This window comes from Falco peregrinus, chromosome 9 (assembly GCF_023634155.1).
Source record: "Falco peregrinus isolate bFalPer1 chromosome 9, bFalPer1.pri, whole genome shotgun sequence".
Classification (NCBI taxonomy): Eukaryota; Metazoa; Chordata; class Aves; order Falconiformes; family Falconidae; genus Falco; species Falco peregrinus.
This window is the reverse complement of record NC_073729.1, coordinates 10,671,720-10,695,773: the sequence shown is the minus strand read 5'-3', so window position 1 is coordinate 10,695,773 and position 24,054 is coordinate 10,671,720. Positions and strand designations below refer to the sequence as shown.

The following is a 24,054-nucleotide window of genomic DNA, read 5'->3' as shown; positions in this document are numbered from 1 at the left end:
TATTTGTTCAGTCAATGAAGTAGTCAGTTTCTCAATTTGTCACAATCATACCTTTATGTTTTACAACAGAGTACATGAGAAGGAGAGCATGAAAAACTGATAAATTACACAAGCTGTAACCACTTGTAGAATCTCTTTGTACATAGGAATGAAAGAACAAGGATGTCACCAGCACTGAAAAGATCAGTACACCTTTACTAAATAGAACTGCAAAATACCTTAATCAGATTCCTGCACTTCTACTGAAGTTAGAGAGATACCCATCAAGAAACGTATTTTATTTGCTCAATGCATAAGATTAAAATGGATTCATTACTGTAGGGGTGAAAAAACTTAAATTAGTTAGCTGAGAGAGAACTCTCACTATTTGATTTAATGGCAGCAAGTACAAAGCATATATATATATTTTGACAGGTGCACTTTGGATACTTCATGCTGGAACATGTTGAGAAAGTATCTGCACAGCATTTATTTAATTAGTGGCACAGACACTTCAAAAACCTCATGGCAGAACATACTTCTTATATTCTGACCAATTCCTTCCATATTCTGACCAATCCTGGGCAACATTCACCAAGTTCTGACATGTCTTGATTTTCAAGAAAAGTCTTAGTGAATTTCACTTACATTACCAGTAAAAAAACATGCATCTAACTTCCTCACCAACTGTATTGATTAGAATATTTTATTATTTTCTATTTGAGGTATATTTGCCCAAAGTAAGTTTTAAGTCTACTTTTCCTATAAGTAACGCTGAAAGCCATAGAAGTATTTTCCCTTCTAATAGCACCATTTTTTAATTTTCATTATTATCTTACTATTCCCCCTCCCCCCCAAGGACTACTTTTTGCTGGACTAATGGGGGAAAAATTATACCAAATAACAAGGCAATTTTTAAAGAACAAACCTAGCATTTACTACCAGGGTGCAGCAACGTCCTGTATGCTACTCAATGCCTTCTTTTTTATTGGATATAAAATACTACTAAATTAAATGACTTATCTTTTGGATGAAAAGAAGAAAGGAATTGAGGACTGGAAAAAAAAGGAACATAGACCAGTTCACACTGAATCCCACATCTTATGAACAATTCTCATTGTCCTCACCATAAGGAATTACTGGTCACACAATTACAGAAAGTTGGGAAAGTGCTGGGCAGCTGTAGGGATGCAAGAACAAATTTACTAAATGCCTACATAACTTGGGCAAGTGTCAATATAAAAAGAAATCCCAATACTCTGTTATTAGAAACTGCATAAATACATCTGTTCCAAATGAAAAATAACTTTATGCCAAAGTTATGAGCAAGAGAAAATAACAAGGCCCAGATTACCTGTACTTCAGATATGCAGCTGATCCTATGCAGTGTCCAAAAGAAATTTTTTATAAAAGACTAATAAAAGATACTCCAAGTGAAATTACTAGTATTTTTTATCCATAAAAACTATTAGGCTTTACAAGACCTAATGAAAAAAAACCATGCAATATACTTTAAAAACAGTAATCTGAACCTTTTTTAGCATACACAGATACATATAAACAAAAACTAAAGACTTATAAACAGCCTAATACCTATCTTTCCATTCTTAAAACAGAGAAGCTGTTAATATTATAGATACCTACTACTACCATATCTACCATGGCATCATATCAACTCATAGGAAAGAACCAAAATCCTTTTCCCATCTACTCCTTCAGATGGTTAGTCATTCCCCAGACTGGCCTAAAGCAAACAACATTACATTTCTTCCTGCTCTTTTACACTGGAAGGCAAATAAAAATATGGTTGTGTACTCGTCTTTAGCAGCCATTGATTCACATCCCAGTTTAATCTTTGAAACAGCACAAGACAGTGAGCTATACAAGCAATACTACTCAGCCCATTGGGAAGGGACAAAACTCATGAACTGTAATCCTTTATCCAGCCCTAAAGGGCAGAAATGAAACTCCAAATGATCTGCTTAGCCTCCAGCTGCTGACAACGGCATAACAGGAATATTTAGAAGGCTGTTGAGAACTCGGAGACCTGGAGAATTCTGTTTACCTGTACCTCACAGTGTTCTCTGCTCATTATAAAAGTATTAATGAATAGAGTATTAATGAATCTCAGAAGGATTTAATGTGAATGCATTTATTAACTTCCTATCAATGGAATAAAAATGAGGGTATACTGAAAAACATTGGAAAAGTTGAAGATAAACTTCTATTAATATATATATATAGATGTATATATAACCAGATGGGCTTAATACAAATAGCTAATCTGTTTTCCCCATCAATTTTTCTTGTATTCTGTTCAGTGCCATTACTTACAACATGCATAGGTACAGAACAAAGAACTTGAGAAAGCCTGCTGAGAAAAAGCAACTTGCACTAGCATTATCAACGTACAAAGTTTATAGATTTCACACTGTGTGTTCAAGATATCCGTATCTATAACAACATTCATTTTCCTTCACCCGTACCTCCCCTCCCTACAGATGAAAGTGCATTCAAAATCCTAGTCCAATGAGTCAGTTAAAAATACACATCTGAATCATATGTATATTCTGAATACAACTTTAAAGCCAACAGGGATTCTATTAATACATTAACTGAAGAAACAGCCTCAGCTAGCTGCTTTTATTAATCACCTTGTCTGTTCCAGTTAACTACAACTAATACCACAAGGTTTCTCCTGCCAGTCTCCTTTATCTCTCTGTTTATTTTTAAGACAAAATATCTACGTATACTAGCTACTACCTTCTATCCCTGGTCTTCTGTTTTTGTAGGTGTTTGGGTTTTTTTTAAAGCAAATATTTAGGCATACTATCTACTACACTCCATCCTCTGTCTGAAGTTTCTGAAGGTCTCGCTTCCCTGCAAAAAAACTTAACACAGTCCTTGAAACCTTAGTATTTTATGAAAGCAAAGAAGCGGTGAAGTTACCTTTGCCCTACATACATTCTGTACTTCCCTGTACAACTGTATGCATGAAATTTGTTTCTAGAAGTCAGTGTTTGTTTCACAGTTCTGATCAAGGATACCATTTAAGGATCAGCACCTCATTTTGCTAAATTCTACAAAATTCAAGTCCTTGCCTCGCAAAGCTTCCCATATGAATACATGATGGCACAGGCAGATGTAACAAACCACACACATTTGACAAAAAACAAGAGGGATTGAATAATTTATCAGAACAGTAAAACTGTCAGAAAAGTTGGCTAAATATGTAAGCGTACCTGCTCATGAAGTAAAGTTTCTGCTAATACTACTCTATGAATAACTGTTTCCAAACATTTAACGCCATCACTCAAAAGACTCCTTCCCCTGCACAGTATCGCTTTTACTTGACACGTGTCATCTGCCTATCGCTGCAGGACAGAGGCTTAGCCTTCCTCTTTCACGCAGGCTCTTATCTTTAGCCTATGGCCAAAAACAAGCCTTCTCCCTTCCTCCCGCAGCAGAGGAGAGATGAGGGGCCCACAATTAAGGAAACTCAACCCACTGCTGAGCCGGGCCACACTTTTTCCGGCACCCCCCGCAAGCACTACCGCCTGTTTATCCCCAGCGCTTCGCGGCGGCGACGGGGAGGCACGGAGCTGCCCCACGAACGCGGCGGCCCCCCCGGCTGCCATTTCGCACGCCGGCCCCTTTCCCTCAACCGAGGACGTCCTCGGGCACCCAGAGACGCGCCCGGCCGCCGGGGCCTGCTCTCTCCTCTGCTCCCATCAGCTCAGGGCCCTCACCCGGCTGCCCTCCAGCCCGGGGCCGGGCTGCTCGCCCGCAGGGCTCCGCACAAGACCTCTGACACGGGGAGCGGCCCGGCCCGCGGCCAAGCGCAGGCGCCGCCGGCCCGGCCCGACCCCAGCCCCGCCGCACGCAGGCCGGCCTCCCCACATGCCGCGACCCGGACAGGTGCAACTCCCCGGCCGCCTGCGGGGTCCTGCGCGGCCCGGCTCGGCCCCGGCCTCCTCCTCCCCACACCAGCCCACACGGAAAAGCCGCCCCTTCCCCCCGCGCACCCCCGGCCCGGGCCTCCGTAGGCCAAAGGCTGCCCGGCCCCCTCACAAAGACGGGCCTTCCCTCCCGCCGGGCCTCGCAGGAAGACAGCGAAGCCGAGCCAAGCCAGGCCAGGCCGGGCCGGGCCGGGCCAGGCCTCCTCCGCCCTCCCCGGCCGGCTCCGGCACCCCGGGCCTCCCGAACGCCGCAGGGGCCGCCGCCGCTACCTCCCCCGGCAGCGCCTAGTCCAAGGCTCTCCCGCCCCAACCCTGGTCCACCTCACCTCTTTGGGGACGAGCTGGTTCTCCTCACTGGGCACCATGGCCGGTGGCGCGACGCTAACCCCAACCCCGCAGCAGGCTGAGTTAAGCGTCGTCGTCAGCAGCAGGAGGCGGGGGGACGCCAGCGGCTCATCCTCCTCCGCCACCGCCCCAGCCGGCGAGTGCAGCGCCACAGCCTCCGCCCGCTCCGCCCCCGCCAATCAATGGGGAAAATGGCCGTCGGCGCTGCTCTCGCGAGAGCTGCCACAACGCTGCCGCGCCTGGGCGCGCCTGGCCGCCCTGTCCGCCTGCGGCCAGCCGGCTGCTGCGGGCCTGTGCTGTCGAGGTGCCTGCTTGTCGGCTAAGTACAAGGAGCGGTGTAGTACAAGTACAAGGAGCTAAATACAAAGAGCATAACCCCCAGAGGCGGCCACAGCAGAGCCGCACCGTCCCGTCCTTCCGCCCGCGGGCCGTAAATTGCGCTCGGCTGCCGCCACCCCCCGCACGTCTCCTTGCCCCAAAGAGCAGCGGCGGGAAGCACCGTCCGTGGGTGGGCGGCCGGCACGGGCCTCGGGGCAGGCGGGAGGGGCCGCGGCGCTTGCGGCGGGCGAGAGTAGCGAGTGATTAAAATGAAGTTGCGTTAGGTAAGTGAGGAGGCGTGTGTCCAGAGGTCGTGGCCTGTAGGTGGGGAAGAGCGCTTGGAAGGGCCTCCCATGAGTGAGCCGCTGCCCTGAGGTAACGGGGGGGAGGGAGGGAGGTGGAGCGCTGCTTCGCCTCACGCAGCTTTTCCCGCCCTGCTGTCTGTGAGGGAAACTTGCCGGAGTCAAGGGATTGTGCGCTGCTCTTCCAGTTTGTTTCACACAATTTTTTTTCCCCCTTGTGACTTTCTGGTGCCTGGCTGTGGGGTTAGGAGAGCAGCAGCAGGAGTCGACGAGTAAGCACAGCCTGATCCCACATGCTTGCTTCTCTGTAAATTTAGGTTTAATAGTTCATTTTCAAATGAAATAGAAGGCATCGCTTAGATGTTGATTTTTGTCCATGACAATCTTAAATGTTGCTGGTTTTCATGGCACCTGAGGCCTGCTAAAAGCCAAATCCTAATCACTAGAACGACTAAAATACACACTACTAGAAAATTATTTCTATATTAACGTCTACTTCACTGCAAAATAATTTTTATGTGAAAAGCATTGTACTGAATGAAGAAGAATGGTATGTAGCAGTTGTACATTGTTGTACCACTATTTTTCTCATTATTTTAGTGTCCTCTTGTGGAAAAATGCAGAATTGAGGATTCTTTTTGGTTTTGTGTCCCAGAAACCTTGTGTTTTGGGGTAATTTTTGAAACCTGTTGTACTGAAGGTTACTGTGAAGATTTTGTAAAATTAAATGACCATTTTGCAGCTTTTATGTTTAAACTAAGTAACTTCTCGCTTTCCTCTCCCATCACCCTGGTTTCTCAAAGGTGAGATAAGTAGCATATTTTGGAGTGAGGACATGTTATTAGTGTTTATATTAGTATAGTATCTAAACACTTTTTAAAAGGCTTCAGAGTGGTAAATTCTGTTAATAAAAACATCAGTACCTTTATATTTAAAGTGTGCTTTGGTAGGTGTTAAGTTTCCTCCCCCTCTCTTTTTTTTTCTTCCTCTTTTGCTTCTTGAACTAAGCACAGAAATCCCCCCATCGAAAATTTACTTAAAGCAGTTTTTAAGTGTATTTCAGACCAGATTTTTATTACATAACTTAATGGGATTTGTGTAGTAAAGGTTAGGAGGTTCTTTGAGACAGGAGCTCTTGCCACCCTAGTTTTAAAATACTCTGTACCTGAAAGCCCGTCACCTTAGACGTTTGAGTTCTAGTAAGACGAAATCAAGCATCAAGGCAGGAACCAGGGAGTCCTTTGCTCTTAACGATACTTCATGTTAAGCCCCGGGTTCTGTAGAGCTATCCCTCTACAAGAGGGAAAAGGGTGTTAAAAAAAAAAAAGTTGATATTTTAATAGGAAAGAGAGTATGGAATTAATGAACTTGGGTCTTTTAGAAGAGAGAGTTTTAATTAATGCTTATCAGCTGTGTTGTTCACTAAAAGGTTTGGGGTTTAGTTGGTGTTTTTGGGGGGGTACTTTTGTAAGCATCTTAGTGTGAGGAAAGATATCGCAGAAGTAATGAAAAATGGTGTCAACATTTATAGATACTTGAAGAAGTGCAGCTGCCTGGTGATCTGGTGTCCAGTGGTATCCAAAGATCTATGAGATTCACAAGCATTGAGTTGAAAAGCCAGAGCACAGACATAAGCTTGCAGTAGAAGGTGTTAACAATCGTCAGAGTACTGGCTGGGAGCCTCCAGCAGTGGTATGTGACTGATAGGCCTGGTGTAATGTGCGCCCCCCTCCTTTTTTGGGGGGACTTGCACACCAAAGCCTCTGGAACGGAGGGGGGGGGGGGGGGCGGGGAATTCAGGAACAAGAAGCTTTCAGAGATGTTACTTTTGAAAATTCCTTTGACTTTTTAAAGTGTTATGTTTTTATGGGGCTTTTTTTTCCTGCTATTTGTGCTTGACAAAGGGCAAAGCTGTGGGATGCAGTGACTAATTAAAATGTATTGTTCTATTGGGATAAAGAGGTAGCTACCGCAGATAAGAATCTGAGGGGTTTTTTTTAAAGAAATAGTCTGTTAGATCCTCCTGCCAGCTTTTAAAACTGTGCAAACATCTAGTGTAGCATGTGTGCATGAAACATCTTTAATGAAGTAATAATCTGTAGTTAATAATTAAATCTCCAGGAGCTTTTGTAATTTGCGGATGCTACAGTATTTAATCTCTTTACATGAGACTTCTTAAAGAGGAATATTCAGAATTTGATTTTCATAAAAGGAATCCTAGCCTTATGTAAAGACTGATTTAACATACCACAGGTTTAACTTGTTATTAGTATGAAGAAGAAAAATTGATATCTCAAGCTAAAAATGATCCTGGATTTGCAGTTACAAGTAAATTTCTGAAGCTGTTGATTGTCAAACTGTTCAGAAATGCATTAATGAGAGCTGAAAGTGCTGAGGTATGTCAGTTCTCAGTCAGTGACACTTGACTAGTTTTAGTCAATTTGGTATTTACCACATTTATGTATGCATCGTATTAATGGAAATGTAGTTAAGCAACATCAGTGTGCTAGAGTAAATACCAGGCCTTCATTATAAGAGATTATGAACTTTTAAATTATTCTGTGGGAACAGGATAGCTCCCCCTTGCCCCCAGATTCTTGAAGCTTATGCTTTAATCATTTCTCCTGCTCTGTGAGAATTCACTCATTCCTGTCACAACAAACAAGGCTTGACAAACGATTTTTAAAGTTTTGAAAACTAAATGGAGGGAGTATTGCCACCTAGCTTTTTCATATGCACAGTTGTATGCTAAGAACTCTAGGGGTACAAAATCTTAAGAAAACATATCAGAATACAAACTGTTGTATTTGGCAAAGTATTATTATCCTACCTGTTTGAAATAGAAAGAGGATTGCGTAGACCAGTACCATTAATTTGGGATGTCTTTTCTGAAACACTTCAGTTCTGATTTTTCAAATTGGCTCTTGGTGGGAGATCTATTTCTTGTTCCAGAGGTTGGTGGCTGTATTTGTAGACTGCTTGTTTTCTTCTGTATTGTTCTGTTAAAAAAACAAACAAGAAACAAACAAAAAAACTCCACCCAAAACAAAAACTCCCCAAAAGCCCCAAACCTGAATTTTGTAATGCTTGGCAAGTTGCTGATGAATTATAAAAATGACATAGGTATTCCTTATTTGCCAACAGTAGAAATGTAGCCAATGCTGATATTCTTTTAAAGCTCTTCTGCATTGTCAGCACTTCAAGGAAAAACAGCTGAAGGCCTCTCCTCTTTTCAATCTTTGGCAAGTCCACGTCTACTGATAAAAGAAGAGATGTGTGAAAGTTCAGGATATCACAGTCCAGCAGTTCATTGCACTGCTGATTACTTTGCTGTTTGAGCCTCAAGTAACTTTTCCAGAATTGCATGGGGAGTTTTGAAGCATTTCTCTGAAAATCTGCAGCTAGTGACTGCACCATCCAGCCCTTTCAATAAGGGGGGGCGTGGGGGTGCGGCAAATAAATCAGTAGATTTGGTCCTTACATGGATGGAGTGAAGGGGAGAACAGGGGAGAATTATTAAGGAGAACAAGGGAGAACAGGTAGATTTAGTACAAGGTAAAGAAGGGAAAATTATAGAAATCTGCATTTTTAAAGGTGTTTTTTGCTAGATTTCCATTTCTTTAATCTGGGTTCCCTAAATATGAAGCAGGCCAATAAAAGGCTGAAGAGTATATTAAGATCTTTAAAAAGACAACACTTATTATTTGTAATTCTTCTTTCATATTTTAGCATTTTGGACTGTTGTTGCTTGAGTGTGTTAAATACTGGAATCAAGGTATTAATTTAAAGATTAGGAATCATTAAATAATTTCCTATTATCTATATCTTTAAAAAAGATATTATAGTCTTCCATGTCTAAAGAAGTGTATGCAGAAACACATAAAAACATCGATTTCTAAGAGTTGAGAATGCTGTGGGAACTTAAAGCTTTTACATGGGAGAATTACTATGGAAAAAGTATTCTCTAGCTTTAGAAAGACCATTGTGGTAGGTCTTGTAGGTCTGTTAGGTAGGTAAGCAGCCCTCTGAAGTTAAACTTCATGAGATAAGAAAAAAAGTCAGTTTTAAGTTCAGTGCTAAACATCGTGTTCTGTTGTTCTTAAATAGTGTTTTGTGCTATAATCTATATGAGCGTGCAGCTGTCCTCTGACATGGTGATTCATGCCAAGACCTTTTCAATAAAAAACAGTAGGGGATTATTTTAATTAATTATAAATCAGCAGCCAAGATTCATTGACATTTGTGTTAAATATTATTATCTTTTTTACTCTGGTTTCAAGGCACTGAGTGTTCAGGTAGGAAGTTAGTTTTCCATGATGGCATTAATCTTATGTATGAATTCCCAAAGGAGTTTGAGGCTGAAATTACACTTGTAAAGAGAAATGGAAATCATGCAGAGAGTTTTGCAGGACCATGGATTCCTTTATTAACAGTGAATTCTTTCATCAGCTTTACTTTGATTTTCAACATTGTGTACTTCAAACTACAGAGCAGCTTCTAGCATTAGTAGTCTTAACCAGGGGTCCTCAAACTTTTTAAACAGGGGGCCAGCGCACGGATTAAGTGGCAGGAAGTCATCTGCGGCTGCTTGGATTCCCCCCTTGACCCCCGGCGCGGGGGTTCTGTAAATACTGGGGGGCAGATTGAGGACCCTGGGGGGCCATATCTGGCCTGCAGGCTGTAGTTTGAGGACCCCTGGTCTAAACAAAATAAGATTTCAGAGTGTTTGACCTCTTGACGCACTTGTTGAAACCTTCCTGGTGTCATTGGGAGTAAAACACATGCACTAGCAGGACAACTTCCACTTGGTACGGTGGGAGTTTAGAAAGTAGTTGTGGGCTGGTATCATGTAGAGTTTATGACATCAAAGCAACTCTCACACAGAGTTTGCTGCCTTAGGCTCGTGGCCAGACTGTGACTTGTCTATCTAAAATGTGTGCAGGAGCGTGGAAATCTGCTGTCTTTTTAAATGTGCAGACTAGTAAAGTGTACTGGATGCATCCTTTCTGGAATATGAGCTAGTATGTTATCCAATCCCCTCGTCTAAGGCTTTGGGGTGGCTGGCAGGAAGCCATCTCTATGCACAGCAACATAGCAAAGGCTTACCTATGGGAAACCAAGAAGAAAGAAGAGTTGCCTTGAACGCATACCAGGATGGTAATGTCAGTCGCCAAAACAGTTCAGTTATTTCAGGGGTTCAAAAAAAACTCACAGTGACATAGCCGGTATATTTAAAAACATTGAATTAACATTGAATTAACACTTACTGCACATGAGGAACTGCTGTTGAAAAGTCACTGTAAGAGTGCAAAGGCAGCATTAAGTAAGACTATGTAATGTACAAAAATAACAGAGTAGCTTAGCTTCATGTGGGACTGCTCTCAGTGTGGACGCTCAAAAGTATTTATAGCTGTCCTTGGGTCCAGGGGAGTTAAATATTCAGATTTGCATTAGGAGTTCCCAGTGACCCTTCAGAGTAAACCTGGTGAAGTTTAATACTATGAGCAAATGCTAATTATACTGCTTACAGGTCTTTAGGCAAGCAGGAAGTGGTTTCCCATACTCAGCAAGCCCTAGTACATAGGAAACATTCCTTCATCCCAGATTTAAGTTCCTAGATGGCCTTCCCCTGGATGAAACATGTTTTTTTCACCTTTTCCTTGTAAGGTGTCTTGATTATCAGTGTCAAGTGGTAGCTCTCAGCTGCCGGGGCTTCATCCCATCCCCTTACAGAGGGTTGGGTCGAAATTGCAGCAGTTGGCACTTCTCAGATGTGCTGGTTGCACAATTGAGTACAAGGGCAGTACTTGCAGCAGGATCTGTGCCCTGGACTGCCTTGTGGTGTGGTCTGCTTTTTGCCTCTGCAGTGCCCAGGAGTCGAGACCTGCCAGCCTTCTCTGCTGGGGCAGGAGTGGAAAGCAGGAGTGGGCTGTCACTTCTCTTCCCATTTCCCTGTGAATGCTGCTTACTGACAGTGCTTGACATCACTCTTTCTGTTTTGCTCTGTGCCTTCACTAATAATTTTCTTCCACTGGTGATGGGAAGAACTTTATATTTTGAGGAGTATCAGGGTGGTTTGAGTTATTTTGTAAACTGTTCTAGGATTGCTGAGGGGAGAGGCATTGCTCTTTGCTGCGCCAGGGCTCCCTCCTGTGCATCACATGAGGTCTGTGTGTCTGTACAAGTAGCTTCCTGCTTGTGCAGACTGCATAGCATAGCAAACCTTGTGCCCCCACAATGGCAAGGGCTCAGAGTGCCCTGCACTGAGATATCTCTGAAGTAGCTTTTATGTAGTATGCGCATAGCTGTTGGGAGGCTTGGTCTAAAACCTGCTTCTGGCTCTGTGGTTCCATGTGCTCAACTGTGTCCTCATTTTGCAATAGGCTGTCCCCTGAACATCTGCAGCTTTTTGGGGCTTTAAGGGCTAGTCTGCTGTGGGTGTTGCTAAGCTCTTTCTTGCATGAATTAATGTAGCTTTACCTTTGGCAGCAGCAAAGGGAGCTGCCAGAGGTCTTGCATAGCATTTAAAATGTCAGCTGCCAGTCTAGAGCAGCTGCCAGCACTGGAGCTCTGGCAGGGGAAATGCTGTCACAGGGCAAGTGCATGGAATGTCAGTGTGGACACAGCATGAGTCAGGCTGGGCAGGGAATTGTGTACAGAGTATCCTGATGCTGGTAAAATGCCCTTTGAAATCTTCCAGCAAGTTGTCTCCTGTGTTACTTGGATCCTGTATAAGGAAATGCTACTGGCTCTTGACTCTCGTGTTTTACAGTCAGACCTGACTGTAAGTAGCCCATCAGAGCATGGTATCTACACTGATAAAGTAATCCTGCAAAACTGGTAGTCTGTCTTCTGACTGAAAGATTAAGGCAAAGCACTAGGTAGTGAGAGTCTTAAGAAAGAGTGTAGTTTCTAAAAATAATAATTTTGCGTAAGTGTATCTCAATTTTAAGGTTTTTTAAAATTTACTTTCTTTTAAGTGTTTGGAATTCATCTGTTGCTTGGACTGAATTAACATGGGAAAAATGATAAAACCAAAAATTTCTAACTACTGTCCTTGCTTGTCATCATTGGCTTTGTGAGAAGATGCCTCAGAAGAGCAGGTGTTTCCTCAGTGTTTTGATTAGAAAGCTTGGGTGCAGAGCTTTGAAATGTGTGCTATTTATGCTAATTTGAATCTCCTATTTACTGTTAGCATGGGAAGTAAACTTCTTTCTATACTGTTATTTCTTTGCAATGAATTGTGCCAGCTGTTATAAGATAGATTCATATCCATTTGCTTAGCACCTGTGATATAAACCAGGCTTGTTAATTGGACCTGTTAGATGTAAGCTTGTCGACCACAGATGCCCAGATAGGTGAAGACAAATTCCAGATCATTTGGATTAGATCCAAATCCATTAATGAGACTTAGTTCTTCAGCAGAAGGTTCTTTTATATGGCAATGTTAAAGGAAGAAGTCGTCTTTTTTGGGATTTTTTGTTTGGCTGGTTAGTAACTTAGGGTACATCCATGAAATACAAGGGGGTGTGAATTAAAGGGTCTCAATGCCATGCTCATAGATACAGTAACAGGTTGGGTACTGTAGTATTTACCAGTGTTTTACATATGGGATTAATCTATGCCCTTCCTTGAGCTGGAAATGTGTGCTTTTTATGCTATATGTCTTTGTATATATGTTGGTTTTGTGTTCTTATGGTAACAAAAGATTTACATTAGGCAGGCCAAACCAATTTTAAATACTAACAGGCATATGGAGCTGTGCTTTTTATACCACCACTTACTGGAAACCAGATGCCAGACTTGCTGATGGGAATGCTGTCTACTAGGGTAATAGTGAGCCAAAAGCACCCATGAAATTTTGATGTTCTAGGTTTATTTCTGTGTATAGGAAAACATTCATATACAGTAAAGCCTTCATTCTGTTCTGTGTCCAAGATCTGTGTCGTATTGCAGATTTTTAAGTCTAGGAGGGTTTCTGAAATAGGAAAATGCAAGCCTCCAGATCATCAGAGGGTTACCATCAAAACTGCTTGTGAAGCTATAAACCAAGATAAAGTCAGTCATATTTCTCTTGCCTGTTCTGACCACTGAATTCTAGGAAGAATAAAAGCCTGACTATAACATACTTTTCTAACTGCAAAACTGTTGCTAATACCCTGACCATCCTTCAGTTTGGTCTTCCCTATTTTATTGCTGCTTCTTCGGCCTATTCCTGTTCTTTCTGGTTCCAGATGTTTTCAGAGACAGGATTAAAACTATAGTGGCCTGTCTTTTGTTAACCTGTTTTTTGTATTCCCATGTTGCTTATTTTCATGTCTTTGAATTTATCCATGGTGGCACTAATGTTTCAGGCATGAAGAGGTTAATGAAGCTGTAGCTACCTCATAAAAAAATTCATGTTCTTGGCAGCCTTGGGATGATAGTCATTGCCTGCAGTCACATACAAGGACTATTATCCTTTTTGATTGCCGCATTTCTATGTAGCCAAACTAGATTTAACAGAATCTGTAGGCTCTTTTTATATGTTTCTCAGCAGTAACAGCAATTTCATGGTGCCTTTTTTGAAAACAGAAAGGGCAACTTTTAGTAAACAGTTGATCAAAGCAAGAACTCCTATGGTAAAGTGAATAAAATAATGTTCCTTGAAAGGTGTTTTGAAGATGTGATTTAATTTTTATTTTTGGAAAGAAGAAATTCATGGCATAAGAAACAATTCTGAAATCCTCAGTACTAGATGGATTCTGGTTCTTTGGCTGCTTAAACAGTGGTTTTACCTTAGGATAAAGTAACTAGCAATTTTTTTTTTTTTTTTAATATGAAGAAGGGGAAAAAGTGAAAGCAGTAAGAATTAAAGTGGACATGCTATTTTTTAAGATTTCCAATCAAAGTGACTATTTTGGAAAATTTCAGAGTAATTACTAGTTAGTTGTGCTATGGTGCCTATTTCAAATCACTTACGTCACTGAGAATGAGGTCACTCAATGCACTTGGCTTGCTTAATGACTTTTTTCTAGGTGATGTTAAGTTGTAAAGCAGTACTTGGGTAAGACGTTGAGTTTCAACCACACATTTAGTTTGGTACTAATAAGCAGAATGAGGAAATCTTGTTAAAACTGTGGTAGCTACGGGACATTCACAGGCAGAACTGAAGAGCTAGATACAAAGTAAAAAACCAAGGCAATATTTCATATACAGTACTCACTGCATCTGTATAGTCTTGAGGAGTGAGAAGTGTGATTTTGAATACATGGTTCTGTTGTTTGGCCCTGTTGTTCCCATGACTATTTACTTGTGTATGTTTCAGGAGCCTGTAACTTGTTTTTGTTATAGACAGAAGATGTTTAATGTATCTGAGTGTTTCTGCAGCCTTGAATCTTGGAAGTAGCTGAGATTTATGATTTTGAGCTATCAGCTTAAATTTAATCAGCTATTTTTCATATTCTTATGTGTTTAAGGGGGAGGTGGTGTACTTATTATATGCTACTTTTTATTTATTAACATTAGCTAATACTACTTAGCAAACATATTCTGTCATAGCTGAAATATCTAAACTGTGTATCAAGTGTATTTGTATCAAGTGTGCCAATCCAGAGATAGAGTATGGATGAGTGGTCCTATTTTGAAACCACAGAAGAAATAACTTGTTTTTAAAATTGAGAGTAACTGGCAATCTTTTCTACTGTAAATGAGATGTATCTATGCATTAAAAGAAACTTGGTGTTAGAATCCTGTTGTGAAATGGTTAACTGCAGCATAGTGTCCTTTTGTTTCTTTGAAGTTATAGCATGTCTTAATCATGCTTAAAACAAAAAAAAAGAATGAAAGATTTTCTTGAGAACGCCATTAGACCTTCCTCTATCACTTTCCTAAGAGGCTCAATGTAAGAAGATTAACATCTCTCTGGGTATGCAGAGAGACACTTTTCATTTTAATAGTATGCCCTAACATCATATTAGCAATGTTTCCTTGTGCTTAAGCATGTGAAAAGAATATGGAAATTTCAGGTGTGGGAACAGCATGACATAGCTGCCTGTGAACACTGGAATTCACTATGCATGGTGTAAGTCATGACACTCAAAATTTTGCAAGTTACTTTATATACTAGATTTTTCTCACATTAATTTCAAGACTTTTCTCTTTTCCTAAGCTCTCACAGTTAACCCTGAAAGAAGGAACTAAACTTACTTATTTTATGTAAATTTGAAGCTTGGCTTAATGATAGAGAACCCTCCGGACATGGCAAAGTGAGAGGCAAATCCAAAAAGTTTGGACAAGAATGGGAAACTAAGGCAGAAGAAAATCTACTATCTATAAAATGAGAGAACCTGGATGCATAGATAGCTGTGATACTGATCATAAAAGGAATAAATATCTTTAAAAGAGCAAGCTTCCTTTTTTTGTTGTTGTTGTTTTGTTTCTGTATCCAAAGAGATTCTGGGATGAACCAAAGCACTTCTCCACAGGCATTTATAGGAAAGAAGAAAAAAGCAGTAACGCTACTTCCTGGTACCGTAGTAGATAGTGGTAATTAAGAAAGCTTTTGATAAGAAAACCTACTATAAAATAAAAATGTTAAAACGTTGTCGAGCAAAAGCATCTCTCTGCCTCCTTCATCACAACAATCTTTCGTTGATGAGAAAACTGAGCCTTATGTACTGAATCACTGAGGCAGTTCTAGGTGTCGGATACCTTGCAAACATGAGGTTTGTGATTCTGCTGTGAGCTGTTTTGGTGATGGAATCAGAGCATGGTTTGAGAAGAACAAAATTGCATAAGGACTTCTCTGTTGGTTGTTTACTAGTAGCCAATGCCACTGGAATAAACAGCTGTACTGGCAGTACAGTGTCTCTTTGTCATCTTGTCTAGCAGCGCTGGAGATGAAAACTTACAGCTTGGGTCTTGAATTGACTGAAGGAAGCCTAAGGGATAAGGGAGCTTGTCATATGACTTGGAAAACCGAAGCAATATGCAGTAGTTCACAGACAAGAGCTTTTTAAATCCAGAAGTTGTCTTTGCCAGTATCACTCTAAACAAAACTCTAATAGACAAACATAGAAGTTGAAACCCTTGTCCCACCCTACCTTCCCCAAAAAACATGTCCCTCCTCTCTCCCCCTATGCTGTAGAGAAAACTACAGTTTTCTTGGGTGTCTTTGCCAGAGTAACGTGTGATGGAGAGTCAGGTTTTTCAATGCAATGTAACAGAAAGGTGGGGAAAAAAAATTCCTCAACAAGACAGTGACTGGACCTCAGTTTGCCTTGCGGAATTAGGACAAGCGATGATAATACAGGACTGCCTGTCGTCTTAGAAGCTACCGGTGCTGGTTTCACATTTTGTCAAAGTATATGTAAACATTTGGATCCACTGAATGTCTTCCTGCAGGTGTAGTTTTCACAGGAAAGGGAAAAATTGTGTTTTCATGAAGTCACAGATAATTAATAAACTATGTTCAGATACTGCTTAATTAATCTTGTTTCTTTACAGTGAAAGGTGATTCAGGTGCTGAGTTTTCTAGAATGCCACACATGAATCCAGTGCCAGAAAATAGGGGAAAAAAAACCCAACCAAAAAACAAACACACCACAAATTTAATAAGACTAAAACATCCTTGTAGTTCCGCTGCTGAGCAAGCTAAAAGGAATGTATTTACGTGGATTCGCTGGAGGTTGTTAAGGCTGAGTTATGATTTCAGTATAGTAGAATGTAGTGAGTGGGTTAGAAAGAAGTATGCTCTTATACTGAAATTATTGCACTTCTAACAGAGATAAAGAATGCTTGATTTACCTTACTGAGGTCTATATTGTCCCAAAGCCTTCTGCATAATAATGTCCAGAGATCTCTGTGCTCCATTCTGCGTCATCAGCTTTTTGATATATATACCTTTTTATAATTTCTGAGGTGGGAATAATTTAATTCCTGCTTACTTCCAGTATGCCAGCTTATGTGCCTGCCTGCTATTCTTGATCTACTTTTGGTAGTTCTTACATAGAGATAGTATTTTACATTTCTTATATAGCAACATTTTCAGAGTAGAAATTCTTCCTTTGTTCAGTTAGCACTTAACATACTGGAATTCGGATGTTTAGATAATCCTGTAATAAATTTAATAACTAAGAATTTATTCCTCTAATAGTTTTTGTAAGTAGCCATTAAATTATTCCTCAAAAGCTTGATGCCCCCACCTTGTAGGAAGGAATGCTTATTCATCCTTTTTATTTTTTACAGAGACTTTGCACTTAATTTGGAGCACTTTGAAATGAAAAGTCAGAAGGATGTGGTCTCATTTAAAAGCAAAGGATCGTCCAGATGGTCTCTTCAGTATAAAGTCACTAATGTGTCATATGGTCTTTTCAATACAAAGTCACTTACACGTTTCCACCTATCTGGTGGGACTGAAACAGATATGGGGCTGAACAAAAGTGCTGTAGAGACAGTTTCTTTCATCATCTCTTCCTATTCCCCAGTTTCTAAAGTTACAAAATATGCAGGATGCATGTACATTTTAGTTCAGAGCAGGAATATACTTAAAGAATAAATCTCCTTGTTATTACTATTTGCTGTTGCTTGGCTCACTTTGTCAGGCAGTCTCTTCAAAGGCATATAATCTGTGGATGCAAAGTCCTCCGTACCACTGATTTGTTCTGCAGACCTTCTGTTGGATGGGTTGCACTGTCTGCAAATTCCCTAATGTTATAGAGAAGTTCTACAAGCGATAACCTACATTCCCCAAAATTCAAAGTAATTGAGGATTCCTTTTCCCTTTGCTTCTATAGTAAAACCTTTCAACAGGTTTTGGCTCCTCTGTGATTATCTCTCTCTGTGTACTCAAAATGTTTACTTGCTGTGGAGAAATACTGCAGCTAGGAATGGTAATCAAAGAAGAAATTAATAAAGAGAAAGTAGTTCTGTATGCAGTACAAGCCTAAGTATGAAGAATATTTCAAGTGAAAGTCATTTATTCTAGGAGTCAATGTTATTGAGCAGCCTAGTGGTCAAAAATAAAAATTATCTTGATTTTTTTTAAACTTTTCTTTGTACTTCTGTGTCTTTAGAGTGTGTTGGTTTTTTTAAATCTCTTTTTGGGTAAATAATGTTCTTTTTAGCAGTGATACCGTTTGTGTGTAGCATTAATAATTGTGAACATGCTCAAAGGATCTGTAAGAAAATATCTTTTTAAAAACCTCAGTTTAGGTAAGTAGTCATGTTTTACTTGATGTTTGCAGTATATTAAACTATACCTGCAAGGTGAAATACTTAGTATTTTAATTTAATTCTTTGAATGAGGACCAGCTATACCCTGACTAGATCAGAATACTTAGCTTTTGATTCAGGAAATAATTTATTTTCAGAAACTCCCATGGAGATTCTTCTTAAAATTCTGCATTCTTTATCATACTCTTATAAATGACTAAAAATAATTTCAACATACACAGTACATCAGATAATAGATGTATGGAAAATTCTGACTACAGTTTTCTCAAAATGTACTCTGTGACTGTTGGAATAAGATGCATCATACTGAGTCATGGTTTTGGGTGAGCAAGGAGCTATATTTTAAATAATATGGATATTTTAAATTGCTGAATTACATTGCTGAAAAAACGCTTAGAAACACTCTCTTGCTACACAGTTTTGTGATAAGAATTCCTTCAGTTTTAGACAGTGATTTTTCATTTTGCTGATAGTAAAGAAGTCCAGTTAGAATAAGACCCAGCCAGTTAAAGTCTGAATATTCATTATAGTTGCTTCTCACTGCAGATGTGCTGGAGGTTTGGTTGAACTCAGCCTGTAGATAATTTTTTAGATCCCACCAATGAACATGCAATTATAACTGACTCTCCTTCAAAAGAAGAAAAAAACCCCCCAAGGTTTTGAAGAAAAAAAAAAGTCGTGTAGAATTCTGTTACACTGGAACTTTCCACTTCAAGTGGAGTTGTGAATTTTCAACACTTGCAAAAAACCCTGTGGTTCCAACATGGGAATTGACATAGGAAGCTCAGGTCTGCTCAGAGGAGCTCAGGGACTCAGACCTCCCAGTTCTTGTTCTGATACAAAACATCTGGCACTGTTTGGAGCAGAGGTTGGGTTGTCTGGGTTCTAAGAGCTGTTAATGGCACTTCTGGGAGGCTTTTTGGGGCTGATGGCGAACCAAAGGCTGCAGAGGTGGGGTGGGGTGGCATAATGACAGCCAGACTCTACTAGTTGACTCCTCTGCTGGACATTTTCTGACTTTTGAGATGTTCTTAGTTGGTCAGTTAGATAAGGTTTATGGCTTTTCATTGTTTGAAGGAAGCGCAGTGTATATGTACCAGGAGCCATGTCTTGGGACTGTTGTAAAACCGATCTAACTACAAAGGCAGTGAATCTCTGACATTCTTAGTTTGGACTGCATCTTAATAGGTGTATTTTTTTTTTTTTTTAATGGGCCCTGTATAAACAGAAAATCTGCAAAAAATCAGAAAAGACAAATGCATTTCTTCTCACTTAATAACCTTTATTACTAAGTTCCTATTGCAATTATCCCTTCCTTTCAAGGGCTTTTCCAGATCCCAACCACTTCTAAAGATGTGATTCTCATTAGAAGGCTAATTGATTTACTCAGCTATGTGAATGTGTAGTGTAGCAGAAATCTTGCACTTTACAAAACACTTAACTGATGCAAACATGTCCTCTATACCCCACAGTTACAATGCTTCTGATTTTTTTTTAAGTTCAAGAAAGCAAAGTAAGCTCAGGAGTGTAGGAGAGGCAAAATATATGAGGGCAGATTAACATTCAGAGGTGAAACATACAGATAAAACATTAAAACCGAAGTCTCTTAACTGTAAAGGGACATTGTCAATACTGACAATATAAGGATGCTTTGCAAGTGCAATACATACATCTCCTGAGTCCATTTTTTTAAGAGCTCTCAGACTCCAGCAAATAAAAATATCTCAAATTGTCAACTGGATAACCAATGTGAGGGAATAGAACGAGTAATTTTTGTTTGCAAATGTGGGTAAACTCACACGTGCTTGTCACATCATCCTTCCTGTCTCCCCACACCTGCTCTTTTCTTAGGACAGAAGCATTCATATTTACAAGAATGAAAATGGTGATGCAGAGCATCACAGGATTGAGAGCCTATTATCCATGGATCCAAGACAACTTTGCAGAGGGAAAAGAAATGTAGCACATTCTAATATCTCCTTAAATGTTTTGGGTTTTAGACTGAACAAATGAGTACAGGATTTAGAGACTCCAGATACCCTAAGTATATTGAATTAAAATAAAATTAGGGAGTATTGCTGTAGTAAATAGCAGGCAATGTGTTTTACAGAGAAATGGGTAGAAAGTGTTTCTGGATTCAGTATACTTCCAAGTAATTACTAAGAGCTGATCTTGCTGCTAATTCAAACAACAAAAGCATTTTCTAATTACATAGGGCTAGATTTTCTGGTTTACAGTTTCCCAGCACAGAGCTCTTCTTTGGGAATCCTAGGGTAGAATTTTCCCTCCTCTGCCTGTTCTTCTGCAGGAGCTGGGAAGTAAAAAAAGGTGTTCTTGGCTCACACAATGCATGCTGTGGTGGTGCTGCAAGCTAATAAACATTACACCTAGTTTTCAGCTAGGAAGTGCCAAAAGATCTGATAATTGAGGCTGTAGTGCCTTTCCTTCAGAGATATCCAAACATTTTACATTTGTGTAAATAGCTGTCTTACTCAAATATGCATAGCAAGATGGTGTTTTATTACTATTTTCCAAGGAATAAATGAAGACCCAGAGCTGTAATAGACGTGACATAGCAAGAATAAAATCGTAACATTATGCAGCAATGATGGAAACTAGTAGTCCTCTGTCTAGTAGCCAGTTGCTTCAACTGCAGAGTAACAGCTTCATATTAGTAACACCTGCAAGGAATTATTTTAATAACTCCTTGTAATATCTTAAAATGAATCTACATATTGGGAGAGCGGAGAAGTTACTGTCTATATCTACAACTGTAAAAACCGATAGCATGAAGCTGTTTGTGATATGAGAGGTTTGCAGGAAAACATGGATTTTGCTACCGAGAAGAGCAGGTGATTTTTTTTCTAGCTACACAGGAAATCTTTAGGCATACTAATAAAATTAATTTTGGAAGATTTTCTTTATTCCCAGGTGAAAGTTAAATATCCATGCAGACTCTGTGGCATATGGTCATTGTAACACTATAACTTTTCTTCTTACTTTCACTTTCAGAAAATGAAATATTTAAAAAAAATATTCTGCATTATACAGTTTAAACATGGAAATAGAAACAGTCCATTCACAAAGATGAAGTCAGAATATTTTGGTCTTACTAGAGTGACTTTATTTGTTTTCGAAACAGATTCCTGCTGAGGGTGTGTAACACTTGTTGAAGTGAGATTTTCAGCTGTAAAAACATCATTAGAAAATTTCGCTCTCGATTTCATAGCAGTTGGTGTTTCTTTAGCCCATGCTATTAAATTCAGTCCAACTGTAGGTGGTCATAGTTCTTGTCTTGAAATCTCTGTGTGTGCGTTAGAATTAGAAGATAGAGAATTAGAGAAATATAGACTACTATATTAGAATTAGAGACAGACTATAGAGGAAGGACGTCCTAACTTCCTGGAGAAAGCACAAGTGAAAACATCTCTCTGTACAATGGCCTGCTATTTGGTCAATGACTTAAGAAAAGGTTTTGTTCCCTTAAACTGCAGTCTGTCCCTTCATCCCTAATGGCAAGGATGTATGTATGTAACTTTAAGAAATGAGTTAAATATCTGACCTTGCAAAATCCATTTTTTAAATTGCTTGGATTTTCCAATCCAGTAATACAAGACACCAGCTGCATAGTGAAAGCTAAGAGAAAGAAACTGGAATTCACCAACTATTGGCATGAACTTTCTGTAGTTCCTTTGCTTTCGTTTTCACCTGAAATGCAAGTTCACTTAGTTTTGAGTTTACTATTGCAAAGTTGAATATTCTGCTTGCAACTTAAGATAGAGTTTATTTTTAAGACTTCTTAGTTCTTGGCCAGTATGGCTTATCAGACAAACGTTGGTGTTTTCAAAGACCTATTTACATGGAGGGAGAGTAAATGTCTAGTTTACATCCCTGTGGATTCCTTCCCTCTATGTCTCATATATCCCTAGTCACAGGATAAATCTAGAAAACTAAAATTTTGATCTAAGCATTTCCCTCGCAAGATGGCAGCATTGCTTCAGGGAACAAAATTGCCTGCACCATCGAGGAAATCTTGGAAGTTTTAAATATTTAAGTTCTGTCCAGTATGAGAGAGAAACTGTGACATATTCAGTCATTTGTGTTACCTGAATTTACATATCAACATCAGTCGTGGGACTGGATGAATTTCATTAGTTTGCTGCTATGTTTGCAGGCTTTGTGATGAAAAGTTACAGTTACCAGGACTATAATGAGTTTTGTGACTTGTATTAAAACTGTATCATTATTTTGATTCTTTGTTGTTGTTATAGAGATTCTAATTAATACTGTAGTTGCATTTCTGAGACTTCAGCTGCAAACTTTGAATTTGATTGCTTCAGTTGCACTAAGCAGAAATATCTTACAAGAATTTTAATTTCAGATTCATGTATATTTCCCTTCCTGTCCACTGTCTGCTTTAATTCTTTCAGGGCTTGATCCTACTCTATCGGAAGTCACTGAAAGATATTTTCAATGAATTTTCTTGTAGGTGACAAAACTGAGGTAAAACATTTGACAGTATCCTAACACTTTTGTAGAAGTAGGCTAAAAACCCAATGTAGTTTACAATGTCCTGGGGGCATTTTTCTCTTTGTTTCTTTCTCAAAATCCTGTGCAAGATTAAAAGCTGAAAAGCAGAAATTACTTGGAGTATTTGCACCAGGAGTGGTCAGCAGAAGGTGCACACAGAAGGAGCAGTCAGAAGAGAAAGGGATGTTTGTTTCTTGCACTTAAATATGGAGGGCTGTATTAGTTTCCACCACTGTCAATAGCAAGCTTAAATGGATAGAGCAGGGGTCCTCAAACTACAGCCCATGGGCCAGATACAGCCCCCCAGGTTTCTCAATCTGCCCTCCAGTATTTACAGACACACACACACACACCCTGCCAGGGGTTGAGGGGGGAAAACCAAGCAGCCGCAGATGACTGCCTGCCACTTCATCCGCGCGCTGGCCCCCTGTTTAAAAAGTTTGAGGACCCCTGGGACAGAGGTTTTTGAAAGTGAAGGGCATAAGTATTGCTATTCAGAGGCAGAGGGTACTAGAAATAGGTGCTAGAGAAAAATTAGAACAGTTTGGAATAGAAATAGGGTAACTAAGTGGTACCTGAACTGTTAAGGAATGATGAATTAGTAAATATGGGTAGGAGGCAAGAGGATGGGAATGGGAATCAGAAATTTGGTGGAAATGGAAAGAAAACTAGAATCGTCATGGAATGGTGACTGTCAATGAAAAGTGACTAGGAAGTTAAGCCATGGAAAGGAGACAATAAGCAAAGATGTTATAATCTCTGTAATCCCCAGGTCTGTCATGGAACATAGTGTGTGATGTCTCATGAAAATCCTGATTGTCTGCTCAAAGGAAAGCCTGCTAGGATTTCACATGATGAAGACTTTTACCTGCCTAAAGGAGAAGAGGTCAGATAAACCCAGAGAGTGTCCCTGGATTGAGGGGCACCTATAATAATGTACTGTCAAACAGTTCCAGACTGCATACTTTCCTTTGTACATTTGTAGATATCACTCCTGCTTCTGGCATCTTCTCCTGCTGTGTTTTGATTTCCAGGGAATCCATTCCTGCAGTGTAGCTGTAGGATGGCCCCTGTTTTTCCCCAGAACTAATTTCTGGTTTCTTATGGTTAACTCTGCTGTCCCAGCTTCTGTCCTCTGGAATTCTCCAGCTAGTATTTGTGTCTCAGGTACCTAACCGTGTGGTTGTGTGCACTTGGAAATGGAGGAAAGAGGTTGTTTTAGTACACAGAAATGGAGCTACCACAGAGAGCAACAGTTCTGACACAAGCTGAACACCTTTGTGTTTCAGTTATTCAACTCCCATTAGCATATTTAACTAAGCTAATGTTATTAAAGTTACTGAAATTAACACAAGATGTGGGTTCTGAAAACATCTCTGCAAGGTGGAGCTGTGTTACATACGCAG

General features: G+C 40.0%; 2 protein-coding genes across 6 annotated transcripts in view; one reads left to right on the top strand and one right to left on the bottom strand.

Annotated features, from left to right (window-relative positions):
• The window catches only part of USP47 (ubiquitin specific peptidase 47), a 58,798-nt gene extending 54,357 nt beyond the window's left edge, over positions 1-4,441 (bottom strand). For all 5 annotated transcript variants that reach the window (XM_055813293.1, XM_055813295.1, XM_055813294.1 and 2 more), the window contains exon 1: positions 4,265-4,441. In XM_055813293.1, the coding sequence (XP_055669268.1) occupies positions 4,265-4,303 (39 nt within the window). In that variant the 5' untranslated portion in view covers positions 4,304-4,441. The remainder of the gene's footprint in view (positions 1-4,264) is intronic.
• A 149-nt stretch (positions 4,442-4,590) lies between these two features.
• GALNT18 (polypeptide N-acetylgalactosaminyltransferase 18) overlaps positions 4,591-24,054 on the top strand; it is a 329,806-nt gene continuing 310,342 nt past the window's right edge. The window contains exon 1 of the mRNA XM_055813301.1: positions 4,591-4,885. The gene's annotated coding sequence lies outside the window, so the exon portion shown is untranslated. The remainder of the gene's footprint in view (positions 4,886-24,054) is intronic.